The 25,038-nt window shown below is 39.4% G+C and overlaps 2 protein-coding genes and 1 long non-coding RNA gene across 13 annotated transcripts; 1 reads left to right on the top strand and 2 right to left on the bottom strand.

Annotated features, from left to right (window-relative positions):
• The first annotated feature begins 666 nt into the window (after positions 1-666).
• On the top strand, positions 667-9,143 carry PRPF38B (pre-mRNA processing factor 38B). Of its 6 annotated transcripts, XM_079313799.1 has the most exons (7): positions 928-1,046; positions 1,591-1,643; positions 4,269-4,337; positions 4,620-4,771; positions 4,855-4,915; positions 7,460-7,683; positions 7,926-9,143. In XM_079313799.1, the coding sequence occupies exons 3-7, from the start codon at positions 4,326-4,328 to the stop codon at positions 8,779-8,781; spliced, it is 1,305 nt and encodes a 434-aa protein (XP_079169925.1). In that variant the 5' UTR covers positions 928-1,046; positions 1,591-1,643; positions 4,269-4,325; the 3' UTR covers positions 8,782-9,143. The 6 variants fall into 6 exon arrangements, with proteins under 6 accessions (XP_079169924.1, XP_079169925.1, XP_079169926.1 ...); XM_079313798.1 differs by lacking the exon at positions 1,591-1,643 and having other exon boundaries at positions 667-1,046; XM_079313800.1 differs by lacking the exons at positions 928-1,046; positions 1,591-1,643 and having other exon boundaries at positions 4,269-4,347.
• A 361-nt stretch (positions 9,144-9,504) lies between these two features.
• Positions 9,505-12,487, bottom strand: LOC306805738. The gene is made up of 2 exons (XR_013775283.1): positions 12,130-12,487; positions 9,505-10,835 (listed from the first exon to the last, which is right to left on the bottom strand). It is a non-coding gene; the product is annotated as an uncharacterized lncRNA (long non-coding RNA).
• A 13-nt stretch (positions 12,488-12,500) lies between these two features.
• Positions 12,501-25,018, bottom strand: FNDC7 (fibronectin type III domain containing 7). 6 transcript variants are annotated; one of them, XM_079313788.1, is made up of 12 exons: positions 24,277-25,018; positions 23,868-23,886; positions 21,895-22,149; positions 20,986-21,246; positions 20,230-20,487; positions 18,730-18,984; positions 17,760-18,017; positions 17,043-17,297; positions 15,877-16,131; positions 15,259-15,519; positions 14,658-14,687; positions 12,501-14,135 (listed from the first exon to the last, which is right to left on the bottom strand). In XM_079313788.1, the coding sequence occupies exons 1-12, from the start codon at positions 24,337-24,339 to the stop codon at positions 14,098-14,100; spliced, it is 2,208 nt and encodes a 735-aa protein (XP_079169914.1). In that variant the 5' UTR covers positions 24,340-25,018; the 3' UTR covers positions 12,501-14,097. The 6 variants fall into 6 exon arrangements, with proteins under 6 accessions (XP_079169914.1, XP_079169916.1, XP_079169915.1 ...); XM_079313790.1 differs by having other exon boundaries at positions 20,230-20,409; XM_079313789.1 differs by lacking the exon at positions 14,658-14,687.
• Positions 25,019-25,038: the final 20 nt, after the last annotated feature.

Below are 25,038 nucleotides of genomic sequence, written 5' to 3'. Positions count from 1 at the left end.
GTTCTGGTGACAGCAGTGGACTCGTACCCAGCACTGGCATCAAGTGAACAGGCTGGGCCGTGCCCAATGCCGGTGTCATTGCCCTCCGGGGCTCCAGCACACTGAACGTGCCCGCCATTCCTCTCTTCCTTTCCCCTTCCCCCGTAGGGAAGCTGCGGATGGCCCACCCCTTCAAGCCCGGGTTGGATGGGGCCCTAAGCAGCCTGCTCTAATGGAAGGCCGTGGCCGTGGCCGTGTCCGTGGCCGGGGGTTGGAACTAGACAGATCGTCTTCAAGATTCCCTTCCAACTCCAGTCATTCTGTCACTTCTTTGCTTCTCCACTACTGTGGAGGCAGAAGCGGTCAGCGCCAGTTATGCCACGGCCTCACTACCAACGACTTAGAGACCGAAAGGACTAGTTTTCAACTTTGTTAAATCGGTGGTTTAATCTACTGAACTCCGTGTGACGGTGTCAGCAGCTGCCCGCCTCCGGGCCACAGAGTCCCCTCGCTGTCCCTGGCGGTGACGTCCCGCCTGCCGGTCCCGGGCTGCTGCGAGGCGAGGCGAAGGCGGCAGGAGCGGCGGGAGATCGCCGCGGTGTCGGCGGGAGGGGCCGCGCCGGGGCTCCGGAGCTCGCCCGCCCTTTCCGCGCTCTCCCCGCGGGTCGGTGACGCGGCCCCGGAAGGCGCCACCGTCACTTCCCCGGCCGCCATCTTGTCGGGGCTGAGGCAGCGCCCGCCGGCCCCGCTCCGTGTGCGCGGCCCGCCGCCCCGAGCGCCGACCCGCCATGGCCAACAACAGCCCCGCGGTGGCGAACTGCCAGGGGCAGCAGGCGGCCCAGCACCCGCCCGGCGCCGTCCCGCCCGTGCAGCAGCCGCTGCAGAGCGGGGGCCCCAAGCCGGCGGCCTCGGGCAAGCAGGGCAACGTGCTGCCGTTGTGGGGCAACGAAAAGACCATGAACCTGAACCCCATGATCCTCACCAACATCCTCTCGTCGCCCTACTTCAAGGTGCAGCTCTACGAGCTCAAGACCTACCACGAAGTGGTGGACGAGATCTATTTCAAGGTGAGCCCGCGGGCCGCGCTGGCGCCGGGCCCGGTTTGGTTGCGGCCCGCGCCTTTTGGCCCCTTATCTTGCGGTGAGGGATGGGAGCAAATATCGGTTGTGTTGCTGAGCTGGGGGAATCCAAGGCTCTGCCTTCTCCGCCTCACCAAAGAGGCGCGTTCCGCGTCGAATTTGGAATTGCGGAGCTGGAGATTGGGTTTGGAGAGGGCAGCGCGAGCCGGGGCGGTGGGGGCAAATGGCCGTCGGAGGGCTGCGGCCGCCGCCGGAGCGAGCGGGCAGGGCGCGGATCGGCCCCGCTGCCCGGCCCGGCGCTCCCGCAGCGCGGCGCCGCCTGCGCGCCCTGGGACCGCACGGAAGGGATGGTGCTGGCCCCAGGTGTCTGCCTGGGGCTTTCCTTCTCGGTTCCAGGTTAGGATTCCCTCCTCCGTAACTCGCCTTGCAACTTAACGAGTTCGTTTTAGTTCTTGGCGTTAGGTAGGATGTGCTGGGGAGATGAATGATCTGTATCAGGGCACCTATGTCTCGGTTCTTGTTTTGTTAGCAGGATTGAATCAGTTTTGCACCGGGGCTTCCATCAAGCCACTCTCCCAGGTAGAGGTATGCATAATTAATGCTAATCAACGCAGCCAATTTCTTTGTTCTGATAGCGAGACCGAAATTTAGATAATTCAAGCTCGGATAATTCGATTAGTCACCCGTGGTTTGGTCGTTATTGGCGTGTTTTTTCAAGTGAATTAATTTTGCTTAATATTGTGTCAGCTGGTGGATTTCAGTATATTTGAAATAAAATAAATTAAAAGTAAAGGTAGCCTTTTTGTTTCATTTATCCACGCCAAATTAAGTTACTCAAGGCCCTGCAATTGTGAAAAACAACTCCTCCGCAGTATTTTGAGATTTTTGGCAGTTTGTGCTTACTTATGCTACTGTTTTTTCACGTAAAGATAGCATTTCTCTGCATGTGCTCTGTCATTTGGAGCTGATTATTTATTAATCCTAATACTTAGTGTAGCATACATTGCGGGCAGTATCTCCCCAGTTATTTACTACATGCTGAATGTGTGAGACTCATAACTATCTGAATGAAAAGTAGCAGAGTTTACTTATGCAATTGATTTTTAGAGCTGAAAAAAATTATGAAAGAAACATATTTTCAGAAAATTTGAGAGCTTACTGTATTTTTAAAGTGAACCCTTTCAAATGCACTAAAAAGTATTTGGTGCATTTTGTCATCTTTGTGCTGGTAGAACTTGGCAGCATTAGGTCAAATAGTTCATTTGCTTGACCTACTGTTTCATTCCAAAAGTGGTTTTATCTTAAATTCGGGAATAATTTTGGCATGCCATTAAAAATCAGCATTTTGATCTGATTTATTTACTGAACTTGAGAGTGTGACTCAAAACTGCATGGTAAATAAAGAGAACACTCAGCCCCTTTCTCACTCCTGAGTAATGGCTGTGTGGGAGGAGATAACCTGATGGTTAAGGTGCTTCCTTGATGTTAAGAAGATTTGAATTTTCTTCATGTTTTAAGATTCCTGAATACTTGCTGTTTTTGATGATTGTTGTGTTTTTGTGGGGTTTTTTTGATGAGCATGGTACCTGTCATAGCAGCTGTATTTTCAGATGTATTTTTCGGTCTAAGGAACAAGTGGCTCTTCTAGAAAATTTTAGAATACTGGGTGCTGAATTATCAAGAATGGTGATTGTAAGTCACACAGGCAGCTAGTGATAAGGGCCATCTTTGAATATATGGATTGTATCCAGATATTTGAGTTAATTCACTTGTAATTCTGGGCTCCTGTTTCAGTTCTGTATCTGCGAAGTGCAGGAGTTCCTCCTTCTTTATCTCTGACCTTAACACCGTGTGCATGTCCTCAGCTTCATTTCATCTGTGTGTTTCCAACAAGTTAAGCATACAAAACAGTCTTTGTGGGTCAGAACTTTGAATACTCATTTTTGAAATTAATGTTGTTTTCAGGGTTTTTTGTTGTTTGTTTTGATTGATACGCGTCAAAACCATCAGGTTTACGTTTCATGTAATTTTAAAATGTTGAAGACTAGCATTTGTGGTAGTGTTATACTCAGTTCTTTGACTGACAAATATTTCTCATTTTCTGTGGGAGGCAATGCTATATAACCAGAAGCATATGTAGTATTATTTATGTAGTATTTGTGAACTTCTCATGCTAACAGTACAGGAAGTCATAGTGGATTTTGAATTCTACAGCATTGGCGTGTCTCTTATTTCCTGTTGGCAAAGACAGCAACTGTAAAAAGCCCTGACAAACAGTTCAGCAACTTCTGCTGCTAGTGTGTCTTTCATATGATTTTCATATGATTTTATTTCATGGATTGTTAAAGAATCTGAATTTGTGAAGTGCCATATAGCATGAACTCTTCCCAATTCAGTGTATCCTTTGGATAAACCATTGTATCCTTTTTTGTCTTTTACATATATTTTAAGTTGATGTGTTTAGGAAATATACTTGTTTCTTGAGCCAGATATTGCTTCTCTGAATTTCAGAATTTTTTCTGAACTTGTTTATGACTCTTACTGTCAAGTTTTAGGAATGGTGTTGATTAACTGTGTTTGTGCGCTCATCCCTAAATGTATCTCACAAGATTTGTCTTGGGCAAATTTTACTTGTTTGTGCTTGGGAATCATTTTATCTAAGAACTTAACTGCAGTCTAAGAGAAAAAACATGGACTTTGTGTTGTATCAAAATACTACCCTTGGTAAACATATTTATTTTGTATAAAGAAATCTCTGGTTAAGTTCGCTTCAGAAATGAGACGTAGGAATATGAGACTGTATATTTTGACTTTTGTCAAATCAGCAGTTATCACTAAACTTCTAAGGAGATGGTTTAAATAAAGGTAGTTGTTTAATCACCCAAGGAAATAGTGATGATGAGGTTTAGTCATAAAGTATTTGAAGGTATGTGGAGTATAGTATAAATGTGGATGCTTCCTTTGGGGTTATGGGATTTGTTTGTTTTAAATTTCATTCAGAATTTTTACTGTAATTTCTTAAAGTGGTAATTAAAAAAGCCAAGTGTTTTGCTTTGCTTTAATGACAAAGCAGACTTGATCTTGAATTTGCTAGAAGACAGTTTTTTAAGATTGGTTTAGGATATCCATGTTAAATCAGGTCTGTGTGGTCACCTAAACATTCTGGAGGTTGTAATTGTAATTTTCTTTCTTCTGTCCCCCACCTTTCAGGTTACGCATGTTGAACCATGGGAAAAGGGCAGCAGAAAAACAGCAGGCCAGACAGGGATGTGTGGAGGGGTAAGTAGAAGTACGTGCCTTCTTAAATTTTTCTGTCTGGTGAATAACTTTCCAAAGCACAGATGAAATGTGCCTGCATGTTGGCTCAGTTTCTAAGTATAAAATATTTATTAGAGTAGATTCATTTTTCTTGCTTCCAAAGCTATGGATTTAAATAGTGTTATTTTTTCCACATAGCTTTGTTTGTAGATTCAGATTTTATCCTGTGTTAGTTCTCATATTCTTTTGGGGTAATGTCTTTGTGACTTCCTGCATCCTCACCTAACCTTCTGCTTTTGATAGGTGCGTGGTGTTGGAACAGGAGGAATTGTGTCTACTGCTTTTTGTCTGCTCTACAAATTATTTACACTGAAACTCACTCGTAAGCAAGTGATGGGCCTTATCACTCATACAGACTCCCCATATATTAGGGCTCTTGGATTTATGTATATTAGGTAAGTATCAATATCATCAACTAATGACTGATCTAATATGCAGAAAGCTGTATTAAAATTTTACATTGTTTTTGTGCTTAAAGGTACACACAGCCACCTACAGATCTATGGGACTGGTTTGAATCCTTTCTTGATGATGAGGAGGTATGTCGGCGAGGGTAATAATTTGTTTTCTTTTGTTTCTTTTCATATCACTATTTTAGGCTTAAACATTGCTTGCTAGGGTTTTCTGTTGTTTGAATGTTACAATGTTATGTTCTTGATTACATTGTGTATGTTAATTAGAGCAGGAAATAGGTTTGAGCTGGAACTTGGGTGATTTCTCTTAGGTTTTGAAGAGCTAACAGATTTTTTCATTGGTTGAGGTGTCACTGTGTCAGATTTACAAAGCTGTATAAAACAGGTGTATTGAATCAGAATGCAGACTGCAGGCTGGGTGAATGTGTTTTCTGTGTGTTTTTTAAAATCATAGTTATTTTTAGGTAAGGTATAGTAAGTCATGGGAGTGCTAAATTTGTATTATCCATTTATTACTGGGATGGAGGAATTGGTGCTCACATAAGAGAGTGGGAACTATATGGTAGAAACCTACATTCACCTTTAAAAATATTGCCAGAAATCTCTCTGGTAATTATTCATGCTGTGGAATAACTAAACCCAGGATTTCTTCAGAGGAGAAGCAGAAAGCCTGATTACTGCATAAGGTGGCATTATTTCTGGAACCTTAATGTCTTTGTTAATGGGGCGGATAAAGAGAGGAATTGGTAACTGAAGAAATTCAGTAAAGAGGTTGCATTATTATGCAGTCAGATAGGAGAATACTTTTAATATCCTAGTCCTGATTTACTGTTTGGAGGAACAGTAGGGAGCTGGTGGGTGAGTTTTCTTGGGCTATGAAGCTGAATACATACCACTGCAATTTGTATTTATTGAGCAGGTTTTTAATTACATCCTAAATTTAAGACTAGAACAAAAAGGATCACTTGCCATCTTCAGTGTGACAGTAGGCATCTACTTGAAGAAATTTCAAGTGTTGTAGTTGCAAATGATGTCCAAATACTGGTATTTAAAATAGTGTTAATTATACCTGTGTTTAACTGCAATGCAGTGTATTTATTTTAAATGGCTTCTTTAAGGCTAAGTATCATAAACACTGAGCAAAGGAAACAGTTGGTGATTTCAGGTAAACCCATGCTATAGCAGATTTTTAACAAAAATGAAACCAAATTGGACTCTTGCTTGAATCAGTGTAATGTCCTTCCCCAGATGGGGCTAACTAATTTCAATTCTTCTCCATAGCGTTGGACTGTAATTTATGAGAAGGATTGGGGTGGCTTCATTCTCAGGGTCCCACAAAGTCAGTTCCAAGGACAGTAAAGCAGTCACAAGGACAATGCATGGTGCAGGTCTTAACTGGTTCATTATTCAAAGCACATTCTTTAGTTTATACATTTCAGTTCTTTCTGATACTGAGTATCAAGATGTGTTTATTTCTTGTTTAAAATCTTCCACTATATTTTTGGAATTAGTGTTTCTTGCCCAGCTGCTATCAGTAGCTTTGTGTTATGTAGAAAAACTGCTTGGGGCTGCTTAAGTTTCTTACCAGTCCTGGTCAAGCTCAATAGCATGAAGCAAACTTTTATATATGGAATTATTTAAACCTACAGGATTTTTTTTTCCCTCCAGTTCTTAAATATGTGGAAGCAGTTCATCTTTTGTCATGCTGCTGTGAAAATCTTCCCAGGACACAGAGTTACTTTTCAAAATGCTTCTTATGTTTATTTTGTTTAACTGTACGTACTCTCCAGGTGCTACGTTTAACTCCTCTTTTTCTTCTTTAGATCTCTGCAGCGATTATATTTGGAAAAACTGTATATCTGAACACTTAAATGTGTGTGAGTGCAAGCAGTTTTACGTTCAGATTTTCTCTTCCTGTTTAGATAACAAATCTCACTTTCCTTGTGTGCTTGCACTATAGGTTTGGGACTGACAATAGCTGACTAACATGTCCTGAGCTGTGAGAGGGCATAGCAAGAAGGCCTTCATGCGGTAATGACCCTTTTCAGAGACAATGGTCATCATGGATTATGCGTTTCCAATTATTTGTTCATTTATTTATTTTTTTACATATTTCTAAATTAGAAACCTCACTGCTTCATGGCAGTTGGTTTGCTATTGCTTCCAATTCTGTTAGGATGCCATTTTGTACTAGAGGTTTTTCTATGATCATTTTTAGATAGGCAATGATGTAGTTATAAATGATTTAGGCCACAGGGTTGGGTATGATGGTACACAGTTGTACATCCACAAATGGAGTATTAAATGTAGTTTCAGAGGACTTCTCAACTTTGTGGCATTTAAATACAATGCAAGATCATACCATATAACCAGACTGTGTAAGGGGATTTTGCGTTAATCTCTTCATCGACAGTCCCTTACCATCCAGATGGCTGCAGGATTAGTATGTGCCTGCATGCATATATATTAAGTCCCATTCCCTATCTGTAACATTCTGCCAAATCCAAAGGGTGCAGAGTTTGAATTTCTCTAAGGAAATGTATTAGAATATGAGACAAGTAAACTTTCATAATCATGAGACTTCAATAGGACAGTAATGTAGCAGCATTTTTTTTTCTTCGGTAAAGAATATTTTTGACCATCAGGATATTTTTTGCTTGTATTTTGCAGGACCTGGATGTGAAGGCAGGTGGGGGTTGCGTTATGACCATAGGGGAGATGCTTCGTTCCTTCCTCACTAAGCTTGAATGGTTTTCCACATTGTTTCCAAGAATTCCTGTGCCAGTCCAGAAAGCTATTGACCAGCAAATTAAAAGCAGACCTAGAAAAATCAAGAAAGATGGCAAGGAGGGGATGGAAGAAATAGACCGGCATGCAGAGCGTAGACGTTCAAGGTCACATAAACAGTTTATTTTAAAAATGAATGTTAAAAGTTCAATGTTGAACTGCTTATTACCAGAAACGTGGTCTTTTCACTGACCTAGGTTTTAAGGTAACAGTTTATGGGTTTAAATAATCAGATTATATTTGGTATTTAAGATTAAATACAGGTTCTGTATGTAAAGTATAAATTGGAAAGAGGATCTCTTAACTATTGAAGGAGGTGTTTCATATAGAATATCTTTTGTTTTTGAAGGTCTCCAAGGCCAAGATCCATCAGTCCCAGGAGGTCTCCCAGAAGATCCAGAAGCAGAAGTCACCATCGGGAAGGCCATGGATCATCTAGTTTTGATAGAGAACTAGAAAGAGAAAGAGAACGGCAGAGATTAGAACGCGAAGCAAAGGAGAGAGAAAAAGAAAGGCGGAGATCTCGAAGTACCGATCGCTCACTAGAACGGAGACGAAGCAGAAGCAGGGACAGATACAGAAGCCGGAGTCGAAGTCGTGACAGGAAAGGAGATAGAAGAGACAGGGACAGGGAGAGAGAGAAAGAAAATGAACGGAGTCGGAAAAAAGAGAGAGATCATGATAAGGAAAGAGGTAGTGAGAGGGAAAAAGATCGATCCAGAGAAAGGTCAAAAGAAAGGAAAAGTAAGGGTGACACAGAGGAGAGAAGACACAAGGATGACAAAGATGAGAAAAAACATCGCGATGACAAGAGGGATTCCAAAAAAGAGAGAAAGCATAGTAGAAGTCGGAGCCGGGAAAGAAAGCACAGGAGTAGGAGCCGAAGCAGGAACACAGGGAAGCGCAGCAGAAGCAGGAGCAAAGAAAAATCAAGTAAACATAAAAATGAAAATAAGGAGAAGTCAAATAAACGAAGTAGAAGCAGAAGCAGAGGAAGAACAGATAGTGTTGAGAAGTCCAGGAAACGCGATCAGAGTCCCAGCAAAGAAAAATCTAGGAAGCGTAGCAGAAGCAAAGAACGTTCCCACAAACATGATCACAGTGATAGCAAGGACCATTCTGACAAACATGATCGTCGAAGGAGCCAAAGTACAGAACGAGAGAGCCAAGAAAAGCAACAGAAAAACAAAGATGAGACTGTGTGAATTCTTTCGGAAGTGGATCACATTGAATCCTATAAATGTTTGATTAAATCTTGCTTATTTTTTCTTAAAGTTGAGATTGTGCAGTAGTTGATGAGCACTCTTCTCCAACCTCCCTCTAGGCTGCAGATTGTCATTTCCTATTTCGGGTAGGGAAGTGCCTTTGTAAACCCATTCAATGCATTGACGGTTTCAAACCATTTGTTTAGTTTAATTTGTAATGCGGAGATTGTTCTTGCATTTTTATTGTTCAGATGTTTCTGAAATGTACAGTCTGTACATATGTCCTGAAAATGTTTTAATTCCTTTGGCATGGTTGCCATGTTGGTTAAATTTGTATGAGGCAATAAACTGCCACTAATTATCCTTTCTGTTTGTAGACGTGGAATTATGGTTTGTATCCTGAAGTTAGCATGGCTGTGCTTTCCATAATAGTATGGCTTTTAGGGATGGATCTGGAATGTGTATTATAGCTGAGATATTTATGTGCGTACCATGTACATTGAGGGCTGCAAATTTAGAACCAACATTTATGTCCACTGTACCTGCTGTTTTGTCCAAAGCTTTTAACATGTATTATGTTGATCACCAGTGGTGTTAAATTGAGTGGACTTTCAGAGATAGTGGTTTTGATGCAAGGATAGATTTAGATTATGTTGGGGCTTGTTTAGTAATTCTGTAGAAAGGCTACCTCAAGTGGACACTGTAAAGGTTGACAGATGAGTACCGTAGCCGTCTATGCATTTTATTTGTTTGAAGAAAATCCATGTAAGCTTCCTTTTTTTTTTTTTTTTTTTTTTTTTAAAACACAGTTTATGCATTTGTGGTCTTTCAATGTTTTTAAGCAGCTGCACTCTGTCATTTATGATAATCCTGGGCTAATAAAGGCATTTAAGATGGGAAGAGGGAGGAAGGTAGAAGAAAAATATTACAAAGGATTTCAGTTTCAAGCTTCCAAAGCATTTTTATAAGTGTAAACATTTAAAATAAGAATTAACTGATAGTGTCCTTTTTTAATTCATATTTTCTACAAATAGTAAAGATCACAGTTTGTGCTGAACATTTCATCTGGCAGTTTTTTTTTTTTTTTTAACAGGTTGTTAGAAGCAAAAACCAAAATGCATTATAAAAAAAAGATCATATCATTAAAGTCCAAGTCTATTTCATAGATTATTCTGATGACTTGTATACTAAGTGAGGAGAACCATCTGGAATAAACTCAATTAATTCCTTTGTATTGAGTGTCAGCTTTTCCCTGCACCTTCATTGCCAGGTAAAGAGTACTTCAGTTCCTCCACATTTTATTTTCAGATCAAGTGACACTTGTATGAATAACAGATTTTATGTAATAAGTACCTTACAACAAAGATGTAGCAAACAAAAGAAATGCTGCAGCCCCAAGATAGGAAGAATATGAAGTGGGAATCATGAAGTAACCTGATGGTAGAAATAAAATATTTGTGCCTTTGCTTCTGTGTGATGCAGGTCACCTAGGCATATTTCATTTTAAACATCCAGGGAAAACAGTGTTTTGACTTCAAGCAGTGTACTTCATTCCATAGTATTCCAAGAAGCTAACTTTTTTCTTCCTCCGAGCTCTTCCTGTTTTCTGAACTGTAATATTGTTTATCTTCATGATTTTTAGTAATTCAAAATTTTTAGTTATGAGGTTGTCTGTTTAGATTTGTGTTACCTGATTCAAAATCTGAGCTTGCAAAAAAACTTAAGCTTCAACAAATTCATTCCCTTGCAATATAAAACTAAAATACTAAGTTTTCATTTAAGATTGGAGAAGAAAAGAAGTACCCTGTCTAGTAGATTACTAGAACTGTTTCTGCAGTCTACCAAAGGATTGCATGGATTCTGTCCAAGCAGTGAAGACAACTTTAATTTATCTTGTTTGTGTCTAGAGGGCTTCTTTTGGCCTTGTTTATAACCTTCAGTTTCTGAAACAAATATGTTCTTGGGCAGAGAGGCTGCAGAACCAGTGTTTTGTCAGGGAAAACAGATTACTGATTTCCAGTTGTTCCTTCAGGGCTCTTCGTCCTCTTCTGAGACTGTTGGGCAATGCAGTGAAAGAATGGTTTATTTGCAGGAAAAAAATGCAGGCATTTGAGAGACAGTCTTTGACCTGTGCATGGAAAAGCACTGTCTCACTACAGCAGAGGTGGTGGGTGTTTTGACACAGCTTGTGCAAAGACTGGCCCATCCCAGTATCTCTACAAGTGCGGTAATTTCAGGACTGTGCTTTTATTTTCCTATTTTATAAATACTCCTTTTTGACCTCTGAATTTAATATGCTCGATACTGTGTCCTTGAGTTAGCAGTATAATGGACAGCACAATATTCACTGCCAACCGAGACCTGTGAAAAATTATTTGAACCAAGACACTTGTCTAAAATTATCCTTGGGGTTTAGTGTCATACAGTCATCCAGTTTGTATCCAGGTCTCTTAATACCTTTTTGTCTTTCTGATGTTATTTTATTTCATGTGCCCTTTGTTAGAAAGCAGGAAGAACTGCAGAGCTGTGAAGGCAGCTCTGATGAGCTCTGAGTGGAGCTGCTGATGCTGCCCACTGGTGCAGGTGTTGCAGTCCAGTACAGCTGCACTGGGCATTCATCTCGGGGGCATTAGAAGAAAATTTCTGTCAATTGTAGCTGGAGGTGCAGAGCTGTTGTCTCACAGTCTGTGCATCCACTTCAGTTCTCAGGGTAAATGACTATGACCAAAGCGCTATGAACCCGAAGTTTCCATAGTATGCCACGTGTCCATAATGGCTTAGCTGGGATACAGCATACAAGTTCCCCTTTTTAGGGGAACCTGAAGGAATTTGATGAATTCTGCTGGCTTTAAATGTTTGAGCCCGTTGCCCCACTGTGAAGTGCAAGTAGCTTTAGGTATGGATGACCACCACCTATTAAGCAGGGTAAAACAACATTTAAATGTCACTCTTGAGGTTTTGAAATGAGGTTGTCATTGTATTTTCACCAGCAATAGTCAGATGTGGTAGAATACTAAATCTCAGTAAAATTGGTTAAAATCTGCAATCAGCTGAAGGGTAGATTGTCAGTTCCTTCAGTGGATTGAAAACCTAAGTTTTGAGGTATTCTGTTTCAGATGCAATTAAAAACAATGTGTATTTTAATAGATACAATTTTTTCCTAATGTTCATATTTGTGTAATTCCAACTAGTGCATCTTTATGCATTGCATTTAAATTTTTTATTAAGCATTAAACAATGCTGCTGTGAAATAACGTAGGTGGTTTTAATCACCTCATTTGTTAGTCCACATGATTTCACAGATACTGCTCTAAAGCATCCATTTTAGCATATCCATATGCTGCCTACCTCCAAGCCTTCAAAAGGAATTTTCTTGGTTCTCAAGTCTTCTTTCAAGAGGCTGTGGGGTTGGATTGTTTTGGGTTTCTTGGTAGGATTTTTTTCTTTGATTGGTTGAGAATTTTAGTGCTTGGAGTTTTTGTGCTTCTTGAAGTTCAGAGCTTCATGCAAGTAAATAGTAAAGAAACAGCATCTATAAAAACATGACATCTAATTGTCCTTTCCTGTGATCTGGAGTCACCATGACCCATAAAAGTGTTTACCTTAGTCTGGAGAGAACCTGACCAAATTTTTTAATCAGCTCAGTGAATGCCGGTGCTGTTTCACTTATCAGAAGTGTTAACAGTCAGACAGTTGTTACTAGACAATGCCTGAATAACACCTTGAAGTTACACACTGCCATAATAGGAGGTGTATATCTGGCTCAGTTTCTTTGTGTTGCTTTTTCTCCCTGTTTTTTTAATTGTATACATCTGCTACCCACTTTTTTAGAGCTGAATTATGTGTTTTTTTCTTGAAATCGTGACTCCTCTTCAGCTTTTTGCCTTTTTCCCCCCAACAGACATACAAATAATTCATTCTGAGACAATTGCACTTCTTTTCAGTGACAAAAGGGAAGAGCTGATGAAAATAATAGTACTACAACGTTGTTTATAGTGTGTAATTGAGGTGTTAAGGTCTGTATGCCAGGGAGAATTAAAAAACACACCAACAGTTTAGAATGGCTTAAAGTACATTAGAGTTACTCTTAGAGCATAGAATTATCAGAATTGCTTAGGAGTAAAGAAGTAGTTTGGGGCTTGAATTTGGTTCTAGAATAAACCAATTGCTTTAGATCTCTGAAAAACCAGTTAAACACACTGTGGTGACAGTTTTTGGCAATAATGTCTGCAAAGAAGAAATACTGAAATAGAACCCTCAAGGAAGAAGGCTGTTTAACTTTATTTTTTTAATTGAGAAATAAAACCAACTTTCTGTTAACTAACACGGGGCAGTTTTAAATAATGTTTCCTAAAGAAAGTCTTGTTTGATCATGACTAAAGGCAGATCATGTTTTAAGAAGCAGCATATAATTTTTTGGCTGTCTGCAAGCAACCTACTGAAGTGTGAGATTCCCATGAGACCTTGCAAAGGGATCAGAAGCATTGGCTGAGATACCTAACACCTAATGTGTTCTCTGAAGAAAGGCAGTTCCCAGAATGGACAGTGTCTTTTTAAGTAAAATGAATAATGAAAATAGTGATAAAAACCCTGTAGTCTTTGGATACCTTTGTACACATGAGCTTCTGTGTTAGCTTGCACGTGTTTGTAGAATCATTGACATTAAACTTTACTTTCAAAGTCGGCTGAAAAAGTAACCACTGTGGAGTATGAGAGAAGGTCCTGCCTGGATTAGGTCTCAGATATGGCTCGGGGTTCAGCTTTCCTCCTCCCAGTCCTCAAGCATCTGTGAGTGCTGCAGTTAAGCACAGATGTGTCTTTCCAGCTTCAGGGGGAAAAGACTGAAAAAAACATTTAGGGAGAATGGTGTTATGAACTATCTTAACATCCAGGATAGCAGTAGGTGAACAGCAGCAAAAAGGAAATCAGCCTTAGGGGGAAAAACTCGGCAGTGATTTCTTGCCATCCCTCTGAGACAGGAGCAGATAACAGTCCAGAACACCAGGAGAAAGTAAATGAGTGCTGAAAAATATTTTTACCTGTTTGGATTTTCTGGGGAACTACAGCATAGTGAAGTAAAGGCTTAATAAAGTGAAAGAAGATTGTTAATAAATGGAGAACAAATCAGTAGTGCTAGAAGAAATAAATGAGATTTCAGAGGTAAATATGGATTTCAACAAAGCACTTAGGCTTATGACTGGTGAAGCATTTCCCTCCAATCCCAAAGATTTAATCAGATGGAAAAGTTGGATTCATACATTCTAACATGAATTGCAATTCTTATAACTTACCTCCTTATCTGAACCAGAATTTCATCTAGATGTGTTTTATATTGCTCTTTCCTCTAGAAATGACTACAAAAGAATTTGGAAATTAAGACAATTTCAGTTATGGAAAAGCAACTGTCTTGAGAAATTTTTGTTTCAGTGGCTGCTTTAGAAGTTGTTTCTAGCAGTTTACATAAGCAAATAAAGCACTATCCTACTGAAACCCAAAAGAAATAAGGTAGAATAGATTGAGATGAGACACACTTTTTTTTTTTTTTTTAATCTTTTTGAAAATAGAAAGCAGAAGTGCCACTTCATTTGTAAGGGATGTGGGAAGGCTATAAAAGATAAACCTGCTTTTTATTATGTGCTATCAAATGAGTAGCAAGTGTTGTGACCATGCATGATAGTATGCAGGCCATAATACAGGTAAGGTTTTGGGTTTGTTTTTTTTAATAATACATTGTAAGATGGGGAGGGGATGAGATAAACCTACATAATACTACCAGAGGCCTTGATTGTCAAATCTATATGCTATATGCATCTTATTTGAAGATGATGCAAAAATAGTCTAGATTCATGAATTTTTAATGAATGTACTGCTCTTACCCATTCCAACAGAGCTTCCAGAGCAGGTGACTGAAATGACATGAATCAGTGGTACTAGTGTTAGGTTGTAAGATGGAAAATATTAGTCTGCAGTATATAGTCCATCTATACTACTATGCAATCCCATCAGATAGCAGTAGTTTTATAATGGATTAAATCCATGCCTTGGGAAAGGCAAAGTAATTTCTTCCCCTTTTAACAATTTTTAGTTTAAAAATGTGCTTAGGAGTGATTAAGTGCAGTTATTGATTTGTTTATTTTAAAAAGTACATTAAGAAAGTTCATTTATTTGGTTCTATATTCTAACCATTCCTAATCTCCCAACTGAGCATTACCTTTTCTGTATTCACCAGGATATGGGTGAACCAGTTAAAAGGCACTTGTGTAGATAAGTGTGCCCAGATATAAATGCTGCTGTGAAGTTCCCATCACAGATATTGCAGCACAGATATTGCACTCAAGGTTTACTCTGCAGTCAACACTAGAGCAGAAAAGTTCTATTCCCTGCCACCTTTACCTGCATAACTTTGGATTACATTTTAGCCATCTAACATGCATGAACAAAAAAAAAGAAAAATATTCAAAGTAATTTAAATTCTACCTGAATATATTTTCTTAGGACAAAATGTGAGCTTTGGCCCCTTGTCAGTCACTGGAACTACCACCACAGTGTAGACATCTCCACAAGGTATCTTGGTGATATCACAGTGACTCAGACCCGAGCTGGGGGTACAGCTGAAGTTGCCCTTTGAGCCATGTAAATCAGCCTTGTAGTTTTTTGTTTCATCAGAAGCTCGCCAGAACACCCTGATGCCATTATTGCTGAGTCTATAGAGCTTCACCCCAGAAGGACAGCAAGCACCTAAGAAAGTAAGAAACATTAATGAGCAAATTTTGTAAACTCAAAATGTATGATAAATCTCTAGAGTGCAATTTAAACCAGATTACTATGATTACCAGCATTTCAAGGAGAAAAATACTATTTCACAAAACCTAAATAATTCTTGAACTGAACTCAGAAGAGTTTTATTTGAGTTGTTTTATGAAGCTGGAGTTTCAGTCACTGTTTTACATGTTGAAATAGAATCACAGAATCACAGAATAATGAGTTTGGAAGACACCTTTAAGATTATTGAGTCCATTGCTATTTTTACGAGAGGAACACCACACAAAGTATATTGAGTGTTTTTCTTCCCCATTGCATTTACACTTTACATACTGGAAGAATATCCCTGGTAGGTGCATCTGGATGTCAAACCCGTCTCACTAATGGCTCTCAGAGACACTGTATAGTTGGTGCCACATGTGATACATCCCAGGAGACAGTAGGTCTGAAGTGTGTGACACTTTGCCTCTCCTTTTGGAGACTCCAGTGCTGTTACATATGTCTGTGCACCCTTCCCAACAGACCAGCTAATATTGGTTACTGACTGTGTCACTTGTGCTAGTGTCAGGTCATTAGGGCAACAAGGAGCTGAAAGAGAACAAAAAAAAAGATAAATTAATTCTGTTTTGTACCTGAAAAATGGAAGGTATTTGGAGGATTGCAGGTAGAATAAATAGTACATGGTCAAGAGTAAAAGAATTAAGAAGTGCATACTTTTCAGGCATGCTGAAAAAATAGTTGTCTCTTCTGGCAAGACTCTAATAAACAGAATGTCAATATAAGATCAATTTATCTCTAACTGTGGGTTAGAACCATGGAATTATTATAAAATGATTGTTCAGCAAGATGCTAAAAATTATGAAGATTTTTCATCAGAATATCAGAGTACAGAGTATATCTGTAGTTTAATTAAGCAGGGTCCATCTCTCCCCTTCAAGTCATTTATCTCAGTCCAGCTCTGTTTCTGTTTAACGTGTCTTCCTCTACAATGTGAAATGACTGCAGCCAAACTGCCTGTTAAAAATAGACCCTGGTGTACATTATTCTCTGTACTGGGTCTGGGGATTGTCTGGAGAGGTGGTAGAGGACAGAAACCTGGCAGCAAACTAATAGCAGGAATAGTGGGTAGGATGTGTTTTACTCCATTCTTTATACTGCTTATTTGTTGATATGGACATTACGTCATTGCCTCTCCTAGTAATACTAAAAATCAAAATGCTGACAAGCAAGTTATGCATTACATTAGTGGCTTATGTTTACATTTTAGCTGTGCTAGAAGATAATAGGCTGCAGTAAGCCCTCTCAGACTCAGGCAAGTGTCAAATGACCCTTCCTTGTCACACACACAAAGATACAGACAGGTTTACAAAAAAGACATCCAGCAATACATAGTACAGTATGTACATACTGTAAATAAAAAATAGCCAAAACCATAGACTCATAGAACTATTTTAATACTATGCTGCTAAGTATATTGAACTATATACAATTCCCCATACCTGTCTCTAAAGGGATACTGTAGCTTGGTAAGCTCTGTCCTGCTGGTGATCTTGCTATAGCACTTATGGAGAAAGCAGATCCACAGGGAAGATCCATTAGGGTACAGGAATTCCTGGTGCTTGTGCAGTGCCAAAGTCCAGCCTCTCCTCTGGCAGTAACAATATATGTAGCTTCTTCATTGTTAGGCTGCCACTGCACACTGATTACAGATATACCCTCCTTTGAGATATTTTTAATTTCAGGACTGCAGGGAGCTGAAACATTTCATATTAATGGTCTTTTAGCATTGTTTATGCATACTAGGTAAAGGTGCATGTGAAAATTAAATTCCAGTTAGAACTGACAAATTATTTTGTAGAAGTACATGATCTTTATATGCTTTACTCCTGGTGAGAATTTAAAAATTGTGACAGAACGGACAATGTAAGGATTTTATGTATGAATTTTAATTCTGATTTTCAAAATACCAGAGCTATCAGAAGTTTCAATACAATCACAAATTTGATATCCTTCTTGTACTGTATTTTTAGTTTTGGAGTTACTGGTTGGTTGTTGGTTGCTGTTTTTTTTTGGTTTAAAAAAAAAAAAAAATTATCAGTAAACTTAGTAAAACAGTTAAACAGTAACTTGTCACTCCAGTAATGTTTTCCATGAGGAATCACTGTGGTGTGTAATACTGATTCCTTCAGCTGAAGGAGAAGGGGTGCTGACAGTACCTGTGGCCAGGTGCCGCGGCGCACAGGAGGTGTTGCTGCCCCGGGCCTCGCTGAAGGAGCGCACGGTGATGCTGTAGGCGGTGCTGCAGCGCAGAGCCGACAGCGTGCAGGCCGGGGCCGTGTCCCTGCACTGCACCTCGCCGCCGCCGCCCGCCGCCCGCGTCTCGTACAGGTCAGCGCCTCGCACTGCAGCCCAGCTCAGCCGCACCGTGTCGCTTGACAGGAACGCGGCCCTGAAGTCACTGGGGCAACAAGGAGCTGCGAACAGAAAAGGCAGACAGGGAAACCCGAAGGGGGGTGGAAAACTGGTGCAAGTAAGAGCCTTGTTTCATTTACACATGCAATTCATGTCTTCTCCAAAGGTGACCAGTACTGTGCAAACGGTCTAATGAATCCCAGATTTGCTTCTTAAATTAATTCAGTACCACTCCTTCCAAATCGATAGAAGATATGTTAGTGTTTAAGTCAGACACAGGAATTATGTATATCCTTGGTTTAAAATTTTAAAGCTCTAGAGGTTAAATAACGATGTTCTTTTCAATTTCCCATTGAACTTACTATTTTATTTTTTTTTTTTAATTTTCCAAGTATGAATACTCCCTATGAGAAAGTTGAAGTTTTTGGTACATTCCTCCTGAGATAAAAACTAAAAAAAACCAAACCCAGACAGAACTAGAGTTCAAAATGTTATGCCAGGTCTGTGTATTATTCATATGTCCTTGCCTGATGATTGTGAATTGTTAAACTGTTTTCAAGTTTGTATGCATGCTGTTGCATTTGACTATGCAAATTAAGTTTAACTGCAATGTGAACTGCTTCTTTTTCTCTGCCAACCTTTATGTGTTATGCCCAAAACCTGAATAAAAATAGAAGTTTAAGTCATTATCTTCCCATAAAAATGTCCAAACAGCTCTACCATAAATGCAGTTAAAGAATCCAAAAGAACTTTCAGGAATACATGGCTACTTACCAGTAGTGTAATTAAATACATCACCTAAAGGACTCTGCCCTGCCTTGTTATATGCAAAGACACTAATGAAATAAGTGAAACCACAGTCAGACTGGAAATGGCATTGAGTATATGATGTGTTGCAGTGCACTTCCAAGCCATCATCACTCTTCACAAAAACCACATAATAATGACCCAAACTGACACTAGACCATGATACCAGCAAGTGACCAGGTTCATCCTCCTCAATTGAGATGTTTACTGGTGCACAAGGAACTGAAAAAAAAAATAAAAAAAGGAAAAAATTCTCAATACAATTATTTTTTTATTTCTTGAAGTTATACTCTTGGGATTAAAGGAAAATCAGGGATATACAGAATTATTCTAGTCAGCTTGAACAGTTTCTCTGTCTTGATCAAGAAAACAACAACTTAGCTGCCTTTACAGAGGTTGCTGTTTATATTTAGATGACAAGTGGATATGATTTCTACAGAACAGAATGGATGCTACCATCATGTTTTACATCTGCTTAAGGAGCCCTCTGAACAAAAACAGGCACCAGGCAATATTTCAAAAGGAACTAGCACAGTGTGTGCTCACAAATAGTAGGTTTGGATAACAATTTGAATACTAGCACAAATAGCAGTTGGCATCCAAAAGCCTCTATATGTGAAAACCCTTTATATTTTTGTATAAAATTTACTGACTCTGTCTGAGTAGAACTGTCCTTTGTTTAAGTTTTCTTTCTGTTGGCATTCCAAAATGCCACATTAAACTGCAAACTCCATGGCTTTTGTTTGAATAACATTTACTCTCTTTCTAGTTCAGTAAAGTGCAGCTTGCTGCTATTAGAATGAAAGTACATGATCTAGCTGAAGCAGCACTGGCTGAGATTACAGCCCACAGATTAATACTTGTCTCTTGCATAAGGCTCTCTCATCCTGTCAGATGTACCACAGAATTGCTTGCATTGATCTCCTAACTCCTATCAAAAGTCAAAATGAGATAGGTTACATCAAATAAGTGAATAATGTTGTGTATTTCAAGTAGCATATATTAAAAAGAAATTGTTTAGATTTTGATTACACTGGCACATCTAACAGGTCAGGGAACAACAAGCTCTGACATGGCAGTGGTGCTGTAGCTGAACTGAGCAAGCTCTTATCCTGAATATGGCTGATGTTTTCTTAATTTAGTCTAGTGGTGTTGATTTGGTTGAATGTGCTTTTGTTGACCCCCTTTCAAACTAACAACTTGACATGGCCCAGAACAGTTCTATGCTCAGAGACAGTCCTTAATGCCATTTCTTCACAAATTTGTTCCACCACTGCAAGTTCTTGTCACAGAATGTTTAGGCTCTTACCCTTGCAATGGAAAAGTATATGGCATAATTCATGAACAAAGGTCAAAAGCAGAACTATTTGAGAATCACCTGTGAATTGCAACGGACAAATCTACATATGAAATTAAAGAAGTAAATGTTAAAATTCCCTAAGCTACATAAGAAGCAGTGACACATACCAGTTTTTAAGCTTACTGCATCAGTAGGTTCACTGGATCCACCATCATTGTATGCTGTGACAGACACATAATATTGAGAGCTGCACTGGAGGGATGGCACCACACAGGAGGCAGAAGATGTGTTACACCTCAGTTTCAGGAGTCCACTGGAGACTGTGACACTGTAAGTTAGAGCTCCTTCTGTTGGCATCCAAGAGACAACAGCTCTTAAAGCACCACTATTGAAAGCTACTTTAACATCCACTGGTGCATTAGGACCTATGGTATATCAATTTGGAACAGATAAATACAACTTAGATTATGGCCTACAGACATGATCTCTTTCACAACTTGTAAATTAAATGGATTTTTTGGGGTGCAAGCCTTATCCTCATTCATGTTAAAATGACATTTTAAAAAATAAATAGTTCTAGTTGCCCACCGCTGAAACTCCCTGATTATTTGAGTATTTGCTTCTCTCAGTTAGAAAAATCGTCAAAATCAGTCTGAGCTTGTGTAATCCTTATCCAGACCTGTCCTAAGTACAACTTCAGTGGCAGTAAATGGTGTCTTTGCCTCAGTCATGTTCACCAAACATAGCCATGTCATCTGAGCTTTCATAAACTTTGAGATGGGGCAAAAATATGATCTGAAAATCTACTCAATAGATCTTTGAAAAACATAATACAATCACACATAACATAAATACTTTCTGATATATTTTTGCTGTGTTGTTTCTGGAATGCTGATTTGGTTTCAGAAAAAAAAAAGTCTTACTTGTTCTTTGGTTATATGTGAAATCATCTCCAGGCATCCCATTGGCATTCCAGGCATAAGCCTTGATAGTATAGAGAGTTCCTGGATCTAGATTTGTAAATATCAAGGAGGTATTGGTGGTGTTCTGCTTCAGCATTCTGCCCAAACCATCTGATCTCATGAGTGACACAGAGAACCCAGCTGCTGTGTGCACAGCTTTCCAGCTCACTGCAATGGAGTCACAACTCGGAGAACGAACAGACAGAATTGGAGCAGCCAGGACTATTGAGAAAGAACAAAATTATGCTTCTGGTTTTTCAGTAGCACAGTTTGAAAAAGCCAGATTTGAAATGACTATACAGAAAAAAAACAATCACTAACCCTGAGTGACAAATTCAGTGACAACAAAATCAGAAAAAATAAATTAATTCAAGGTCAATAGAATAAATTTGCAAAGTGATTTGGTGCATCAATTATTGTATTGCATGTTTTGTGAAATGAACAAAAGTTGTACAGAAAGTGTGAAGAGCTGCATGTGTTGAAGAATGAAAACCACCAAGAAGATATGGCATTTCCTGTCCTCTAAGTTTCACATTGCCTTACTATGTTATACTTTTGGTTGTTTCTTCATTTCTTCTATTCCTTCAAATTATACCTTTTGTTAAAGTAAAATACATATATTCATACAAATTCTAGTGAAACTCTCAACTGAACTTTTAACATACTGTTAAAAGTAAAGTAAACCATTAATTCAGACTTTTGTCCTGGTCATTAAGTCAGATTGCTGAATTCTAGCCCTCAAAAACTGAAAGAAGAATGTGATCAGTACAATTTAAAACAAAGATTATAATAATTCAGGACTGGTATATGCATGAATGCTTTATGTTATAATAACATTACAGAATTTGAAATAAGATTTTGAAAGTCCACCTGTTTTTACTTTTCTGAAAGGTGAAGGCTGGCTTTTTCCTCCTGAATTTAGAGATCTGACAGTGATTCGGTACAACGTGGCAGGCTTCAGTCCCGTCACTGTGCCTGGAGAATTTTTTACTATAGTTTCAATGAAGGAATCTCCATCTTCTGCAGTCAGCATGTAATTAGTAGCCCCAGGTACTGCTCTCCATTCCACTGTGATACTGTTGCTAAGTTTTGAATAAGCTTGGTCAATAACAGGTATATCTGGAGCTAAACGGAAATAATGACAGAGATAATGAAGCTGGAAAAAACAGTCCTGTGGAATGCTGCATGCTCTGAACACTTCACAAAGACAAAATGTAGGACAAATAGTCTACACTTTCTATGAATGATTAAAATTTAAGTTAAATGGTTTTCTGGTGAACATTAAGAAAATACACAATCTTGTGATATTGTAGACCAAATTTTATCTTTTCATAAAATTACTCTAGTACTCTGAAATCACTATTGTAAAACCATTATTTAACCTAGGCTGCACTGAGAGGTTCTCCTTTAAAACAAATTAACTGTTTTAGTAACAAAAGTGATATACAAAGCAATATATACAAAGCAGTCTGTAATAGGCATGAATAGGCTGAACCATAGGCATTTCTATATTAAAGCAACATCCAATATCTAATCTGGGAAGGGATCACGGAAACTCACCTAAGCCCTTGCTCAGATATACTTAGGTATTCAATGAAATAACAAATTAAATATTGTTAACATATTAAACAATGCTTCAGTGTTATGCTCTGCCATTCAGGAAGAATTCTTGTGTACTGCAGACACAAAACTAACTACATAGTGTATTTCTTAACCACGAGTAGTTTATGTTCAGAAATCAGGATTTTCACACTATAATCAGCATTTATAAAGGAATCACACATATTGCAAGGCTGCAAAGCACTGACTAGAGGAGAAAAAAAGACATAATGAAGGTACAACCCACATAAAATTAACAAAAGGAATGGAGAAGTATTTAGGACAAAGTAAGTACCTTGAGGCAAACTTGTTCATAGCAAGGCAGCTCATGTGGGATTTGGGAGACCTGAGCAAGCATTTTGCACAGCTGCTCAGCTAAGTGCTGACATCTATGTGCTACATATTCTCTACTGGGCTGTTGGGCAAGACTTTGACCTGGGTAAGGATTTCCTGCACAGAAATTTTTATGAATTGTTAAGAAAGATAGTATTTTAAAACAAACTCAAAAAAAAAAAAAAATAGCACAATATTTTGCTCCACGATTGTGAAAGACCCATCTGCAAATGTTCCATAGGCATGGTCAGATAGAATACCTGAGACCTTTTTTCAAATAGAGCAAAAGAGAGTGTCTGAGCACTACTGATAAGAAAGTGCTTGGGACTAAGAGCAGATATTAATGCTTAGTTGAGTAGCTGGGTGTTAAATTCCAAAACATTGGAGATATTTGTGCAGAGGAGATTGTGCTTCTTCTCGTGTAGTTTTTGTTTTGGTATTTTTTGTTTGTTTGCTTTTGGTTTGGGTTTCTTGTTGTCGTTTGGTTTGTTGATTTTTTTGTGGTTTTTTTGAGAGAGTGTGAGGGAATTTTCTTTTGATGCTTCGTTTGTGCCTTTTAATTATTAAATATACAACAATTAATTAGTTGCAAATATGGGATCTATTTTTTGGAGCTATGTAGTGAACAGCAGAATTTGTTCATCTGAGTGCTGTCCTTGAATCACATTAGTATCAAGGCATGAGTTTGAATATTTATGTGAATGTCAACAGAATTGATTCCTCAAAATGAGATTTAAAATTTATAAAGAACTCAATGTCATTTTTAAAGCCTGAATCAAACATGAAAACAATTTTTGTTTATAAAGCTGCTAGAACTTACAGAATATTTTATTAAAAATCAAAATTGGGTGTTGTCTTCAGACCCATTCAAAAGAGGCAGGCAAAACCAAAATACCATTTGGAATATTTACCTGTGTTTGCTGACAATACCTGAAAAGGAAGATGTAACAAAGTTAGAAATACAATGTGCCATATTTTATTTTGAAAATTGAAAATCCAAGAATGTTAATAACAACAACCTAAAATGCTATGTTTATTAACATATTTTACAGATATGATATATTTGCTCAGATTATTTAAGCATGGAAAGGGTACACAACCAATGAGATTAGATACAGCAGATTGTACTGCTTCTGCATTTTCCCTTCTGAACCTGCCTGCTAATCCCGTTTGCAGCTGTTGACACACTTTGAAAAAGTATTTGTAAACAGTGCAACACTGTGATAGTAACGACATACCAACGTGGAAGCGGATGTCTGATAGTGCTCCACCCTAACGTGGAGTTTAAAAGGAGCTTTACAGCAAGTAAGTCGCACTCACCATTTCCAGGCAGCCGAGCAGCACTCCAGTGAACGCTAATGATTTACTTTTTGCACTGCACATCTTGTCAGAGGCTCGCTGGAGCCTGGGGGGAGCTGGGGCCGGTGCCCAGCGCTGCTCCCAGCGCTGCTCCCACTGCGGCACTCCCGGGCAGGGAAGGTCGCGCTGGGCTGGCGGCTCCTCCCCGCTGGATCCCGGCTGGACAGCGGCCACCAAACCCCGGGGACACGGGGCCACCACTCATATAAAAAGCTAAATGAGGCTTGTGCCTCTTCGGCTCACTGTCTATTGCATTTTTGCCCACTCACAAGGGCCTTCTTTCCTGTCGGGAATGTTACCCTCATGATACTCCCCTTTGAACGGCACACCTCCACACAGACTGGGAACTACTCTTCCTCATACCTGGCGTTGCGGAAAGAGAAATTTTCCTCGCATTCCTTTGTATTTGCTCCAGCTGCTGGTTCCCCTTTGAGAACACGACTTTATGTATTCAAACTGTAACTTCTGACAGACGATTATAGGCGTCTGTGTATACACAACAGTGTTTTCCTTGGTAGTTTACACGTATGTCAGCGGGAACCCGAGGCCGCTGTCGTGAGGGAGCGCCGGTTTTCCCGTGAGGGGACCCGGAGCAGGGCAGGTTTCGGGAGCCAGCCCGGCCCGGCGCTCTCCAGCTCCCCCTGCTCCACACACCTGGCCAGGGCCCGCTCGGGGTCGGGAGCGGCTCCCGCCGCCCCGGGGCTCACCGGAGCAGCACAGCTC

Source organism: Erithacus rubecula (genome assembly GCF_903797595.1).
Source record: "Erithacus rubecula genome assembly, chromosome: 10".
Lineage (NCBI taxonomy): Eukaryota > Metazoa > Chordata > Aves > Passeriformes > Muscicapidae > Erithacus > Erithacus rubecula.
Note: the sequence above shows the minus strand (reverse complement) of the source record. Positions and strands in the feature narration are given on the sequence as shown.

Excerpts from the sequence above, each read along its gene's own strand:
- PRPF38B (XM_079313798.1), top strand. The coding sequence starts at position 768 with ATGGCCAACAACAGCCCCGCGGTGGCGAACTGCCAGGGGCAGCAGGCG. Across the intron at positions 1,047-4,268 it reads TGGACGAGATCTATTTCAAG|GTTACGCATGTTGAACCATG; the intron begins GTGAGCCCGCGG and ends CCCACCTTTCAG. Across the intron at positions 4,772-4,854 it reads CTTGGATTTATGTATATTAG|GTACACACAGCCACCTACAG; the intron begins GTAAGTATCAAT and ends TTGTGCTTAAAG.
- FNDC7 (XM_079313788.1), bottom strand. The coding sequence starts at position 24,339 with ATGTGCAGTGCAAAAAGTAAATCATTAGCGTTCACTGGAGTGCTGCTC. Across the intron at positions 18,018-18,729 it reads TGTATTTAATTACACTACTG|CTCCTTGTTGCCCCAGTGAC; the intron begins GTAAGTAGCCAT and ends TTCTGTTCGCAG. Across the intron at positions 14,688-15,258 it reads TCCTAAGAAAATATATTCAG|TCACCTGCTCTGGAAGCTCT; the intron begins GTAGAATTTAAA and ends ATGTCATTTCAG.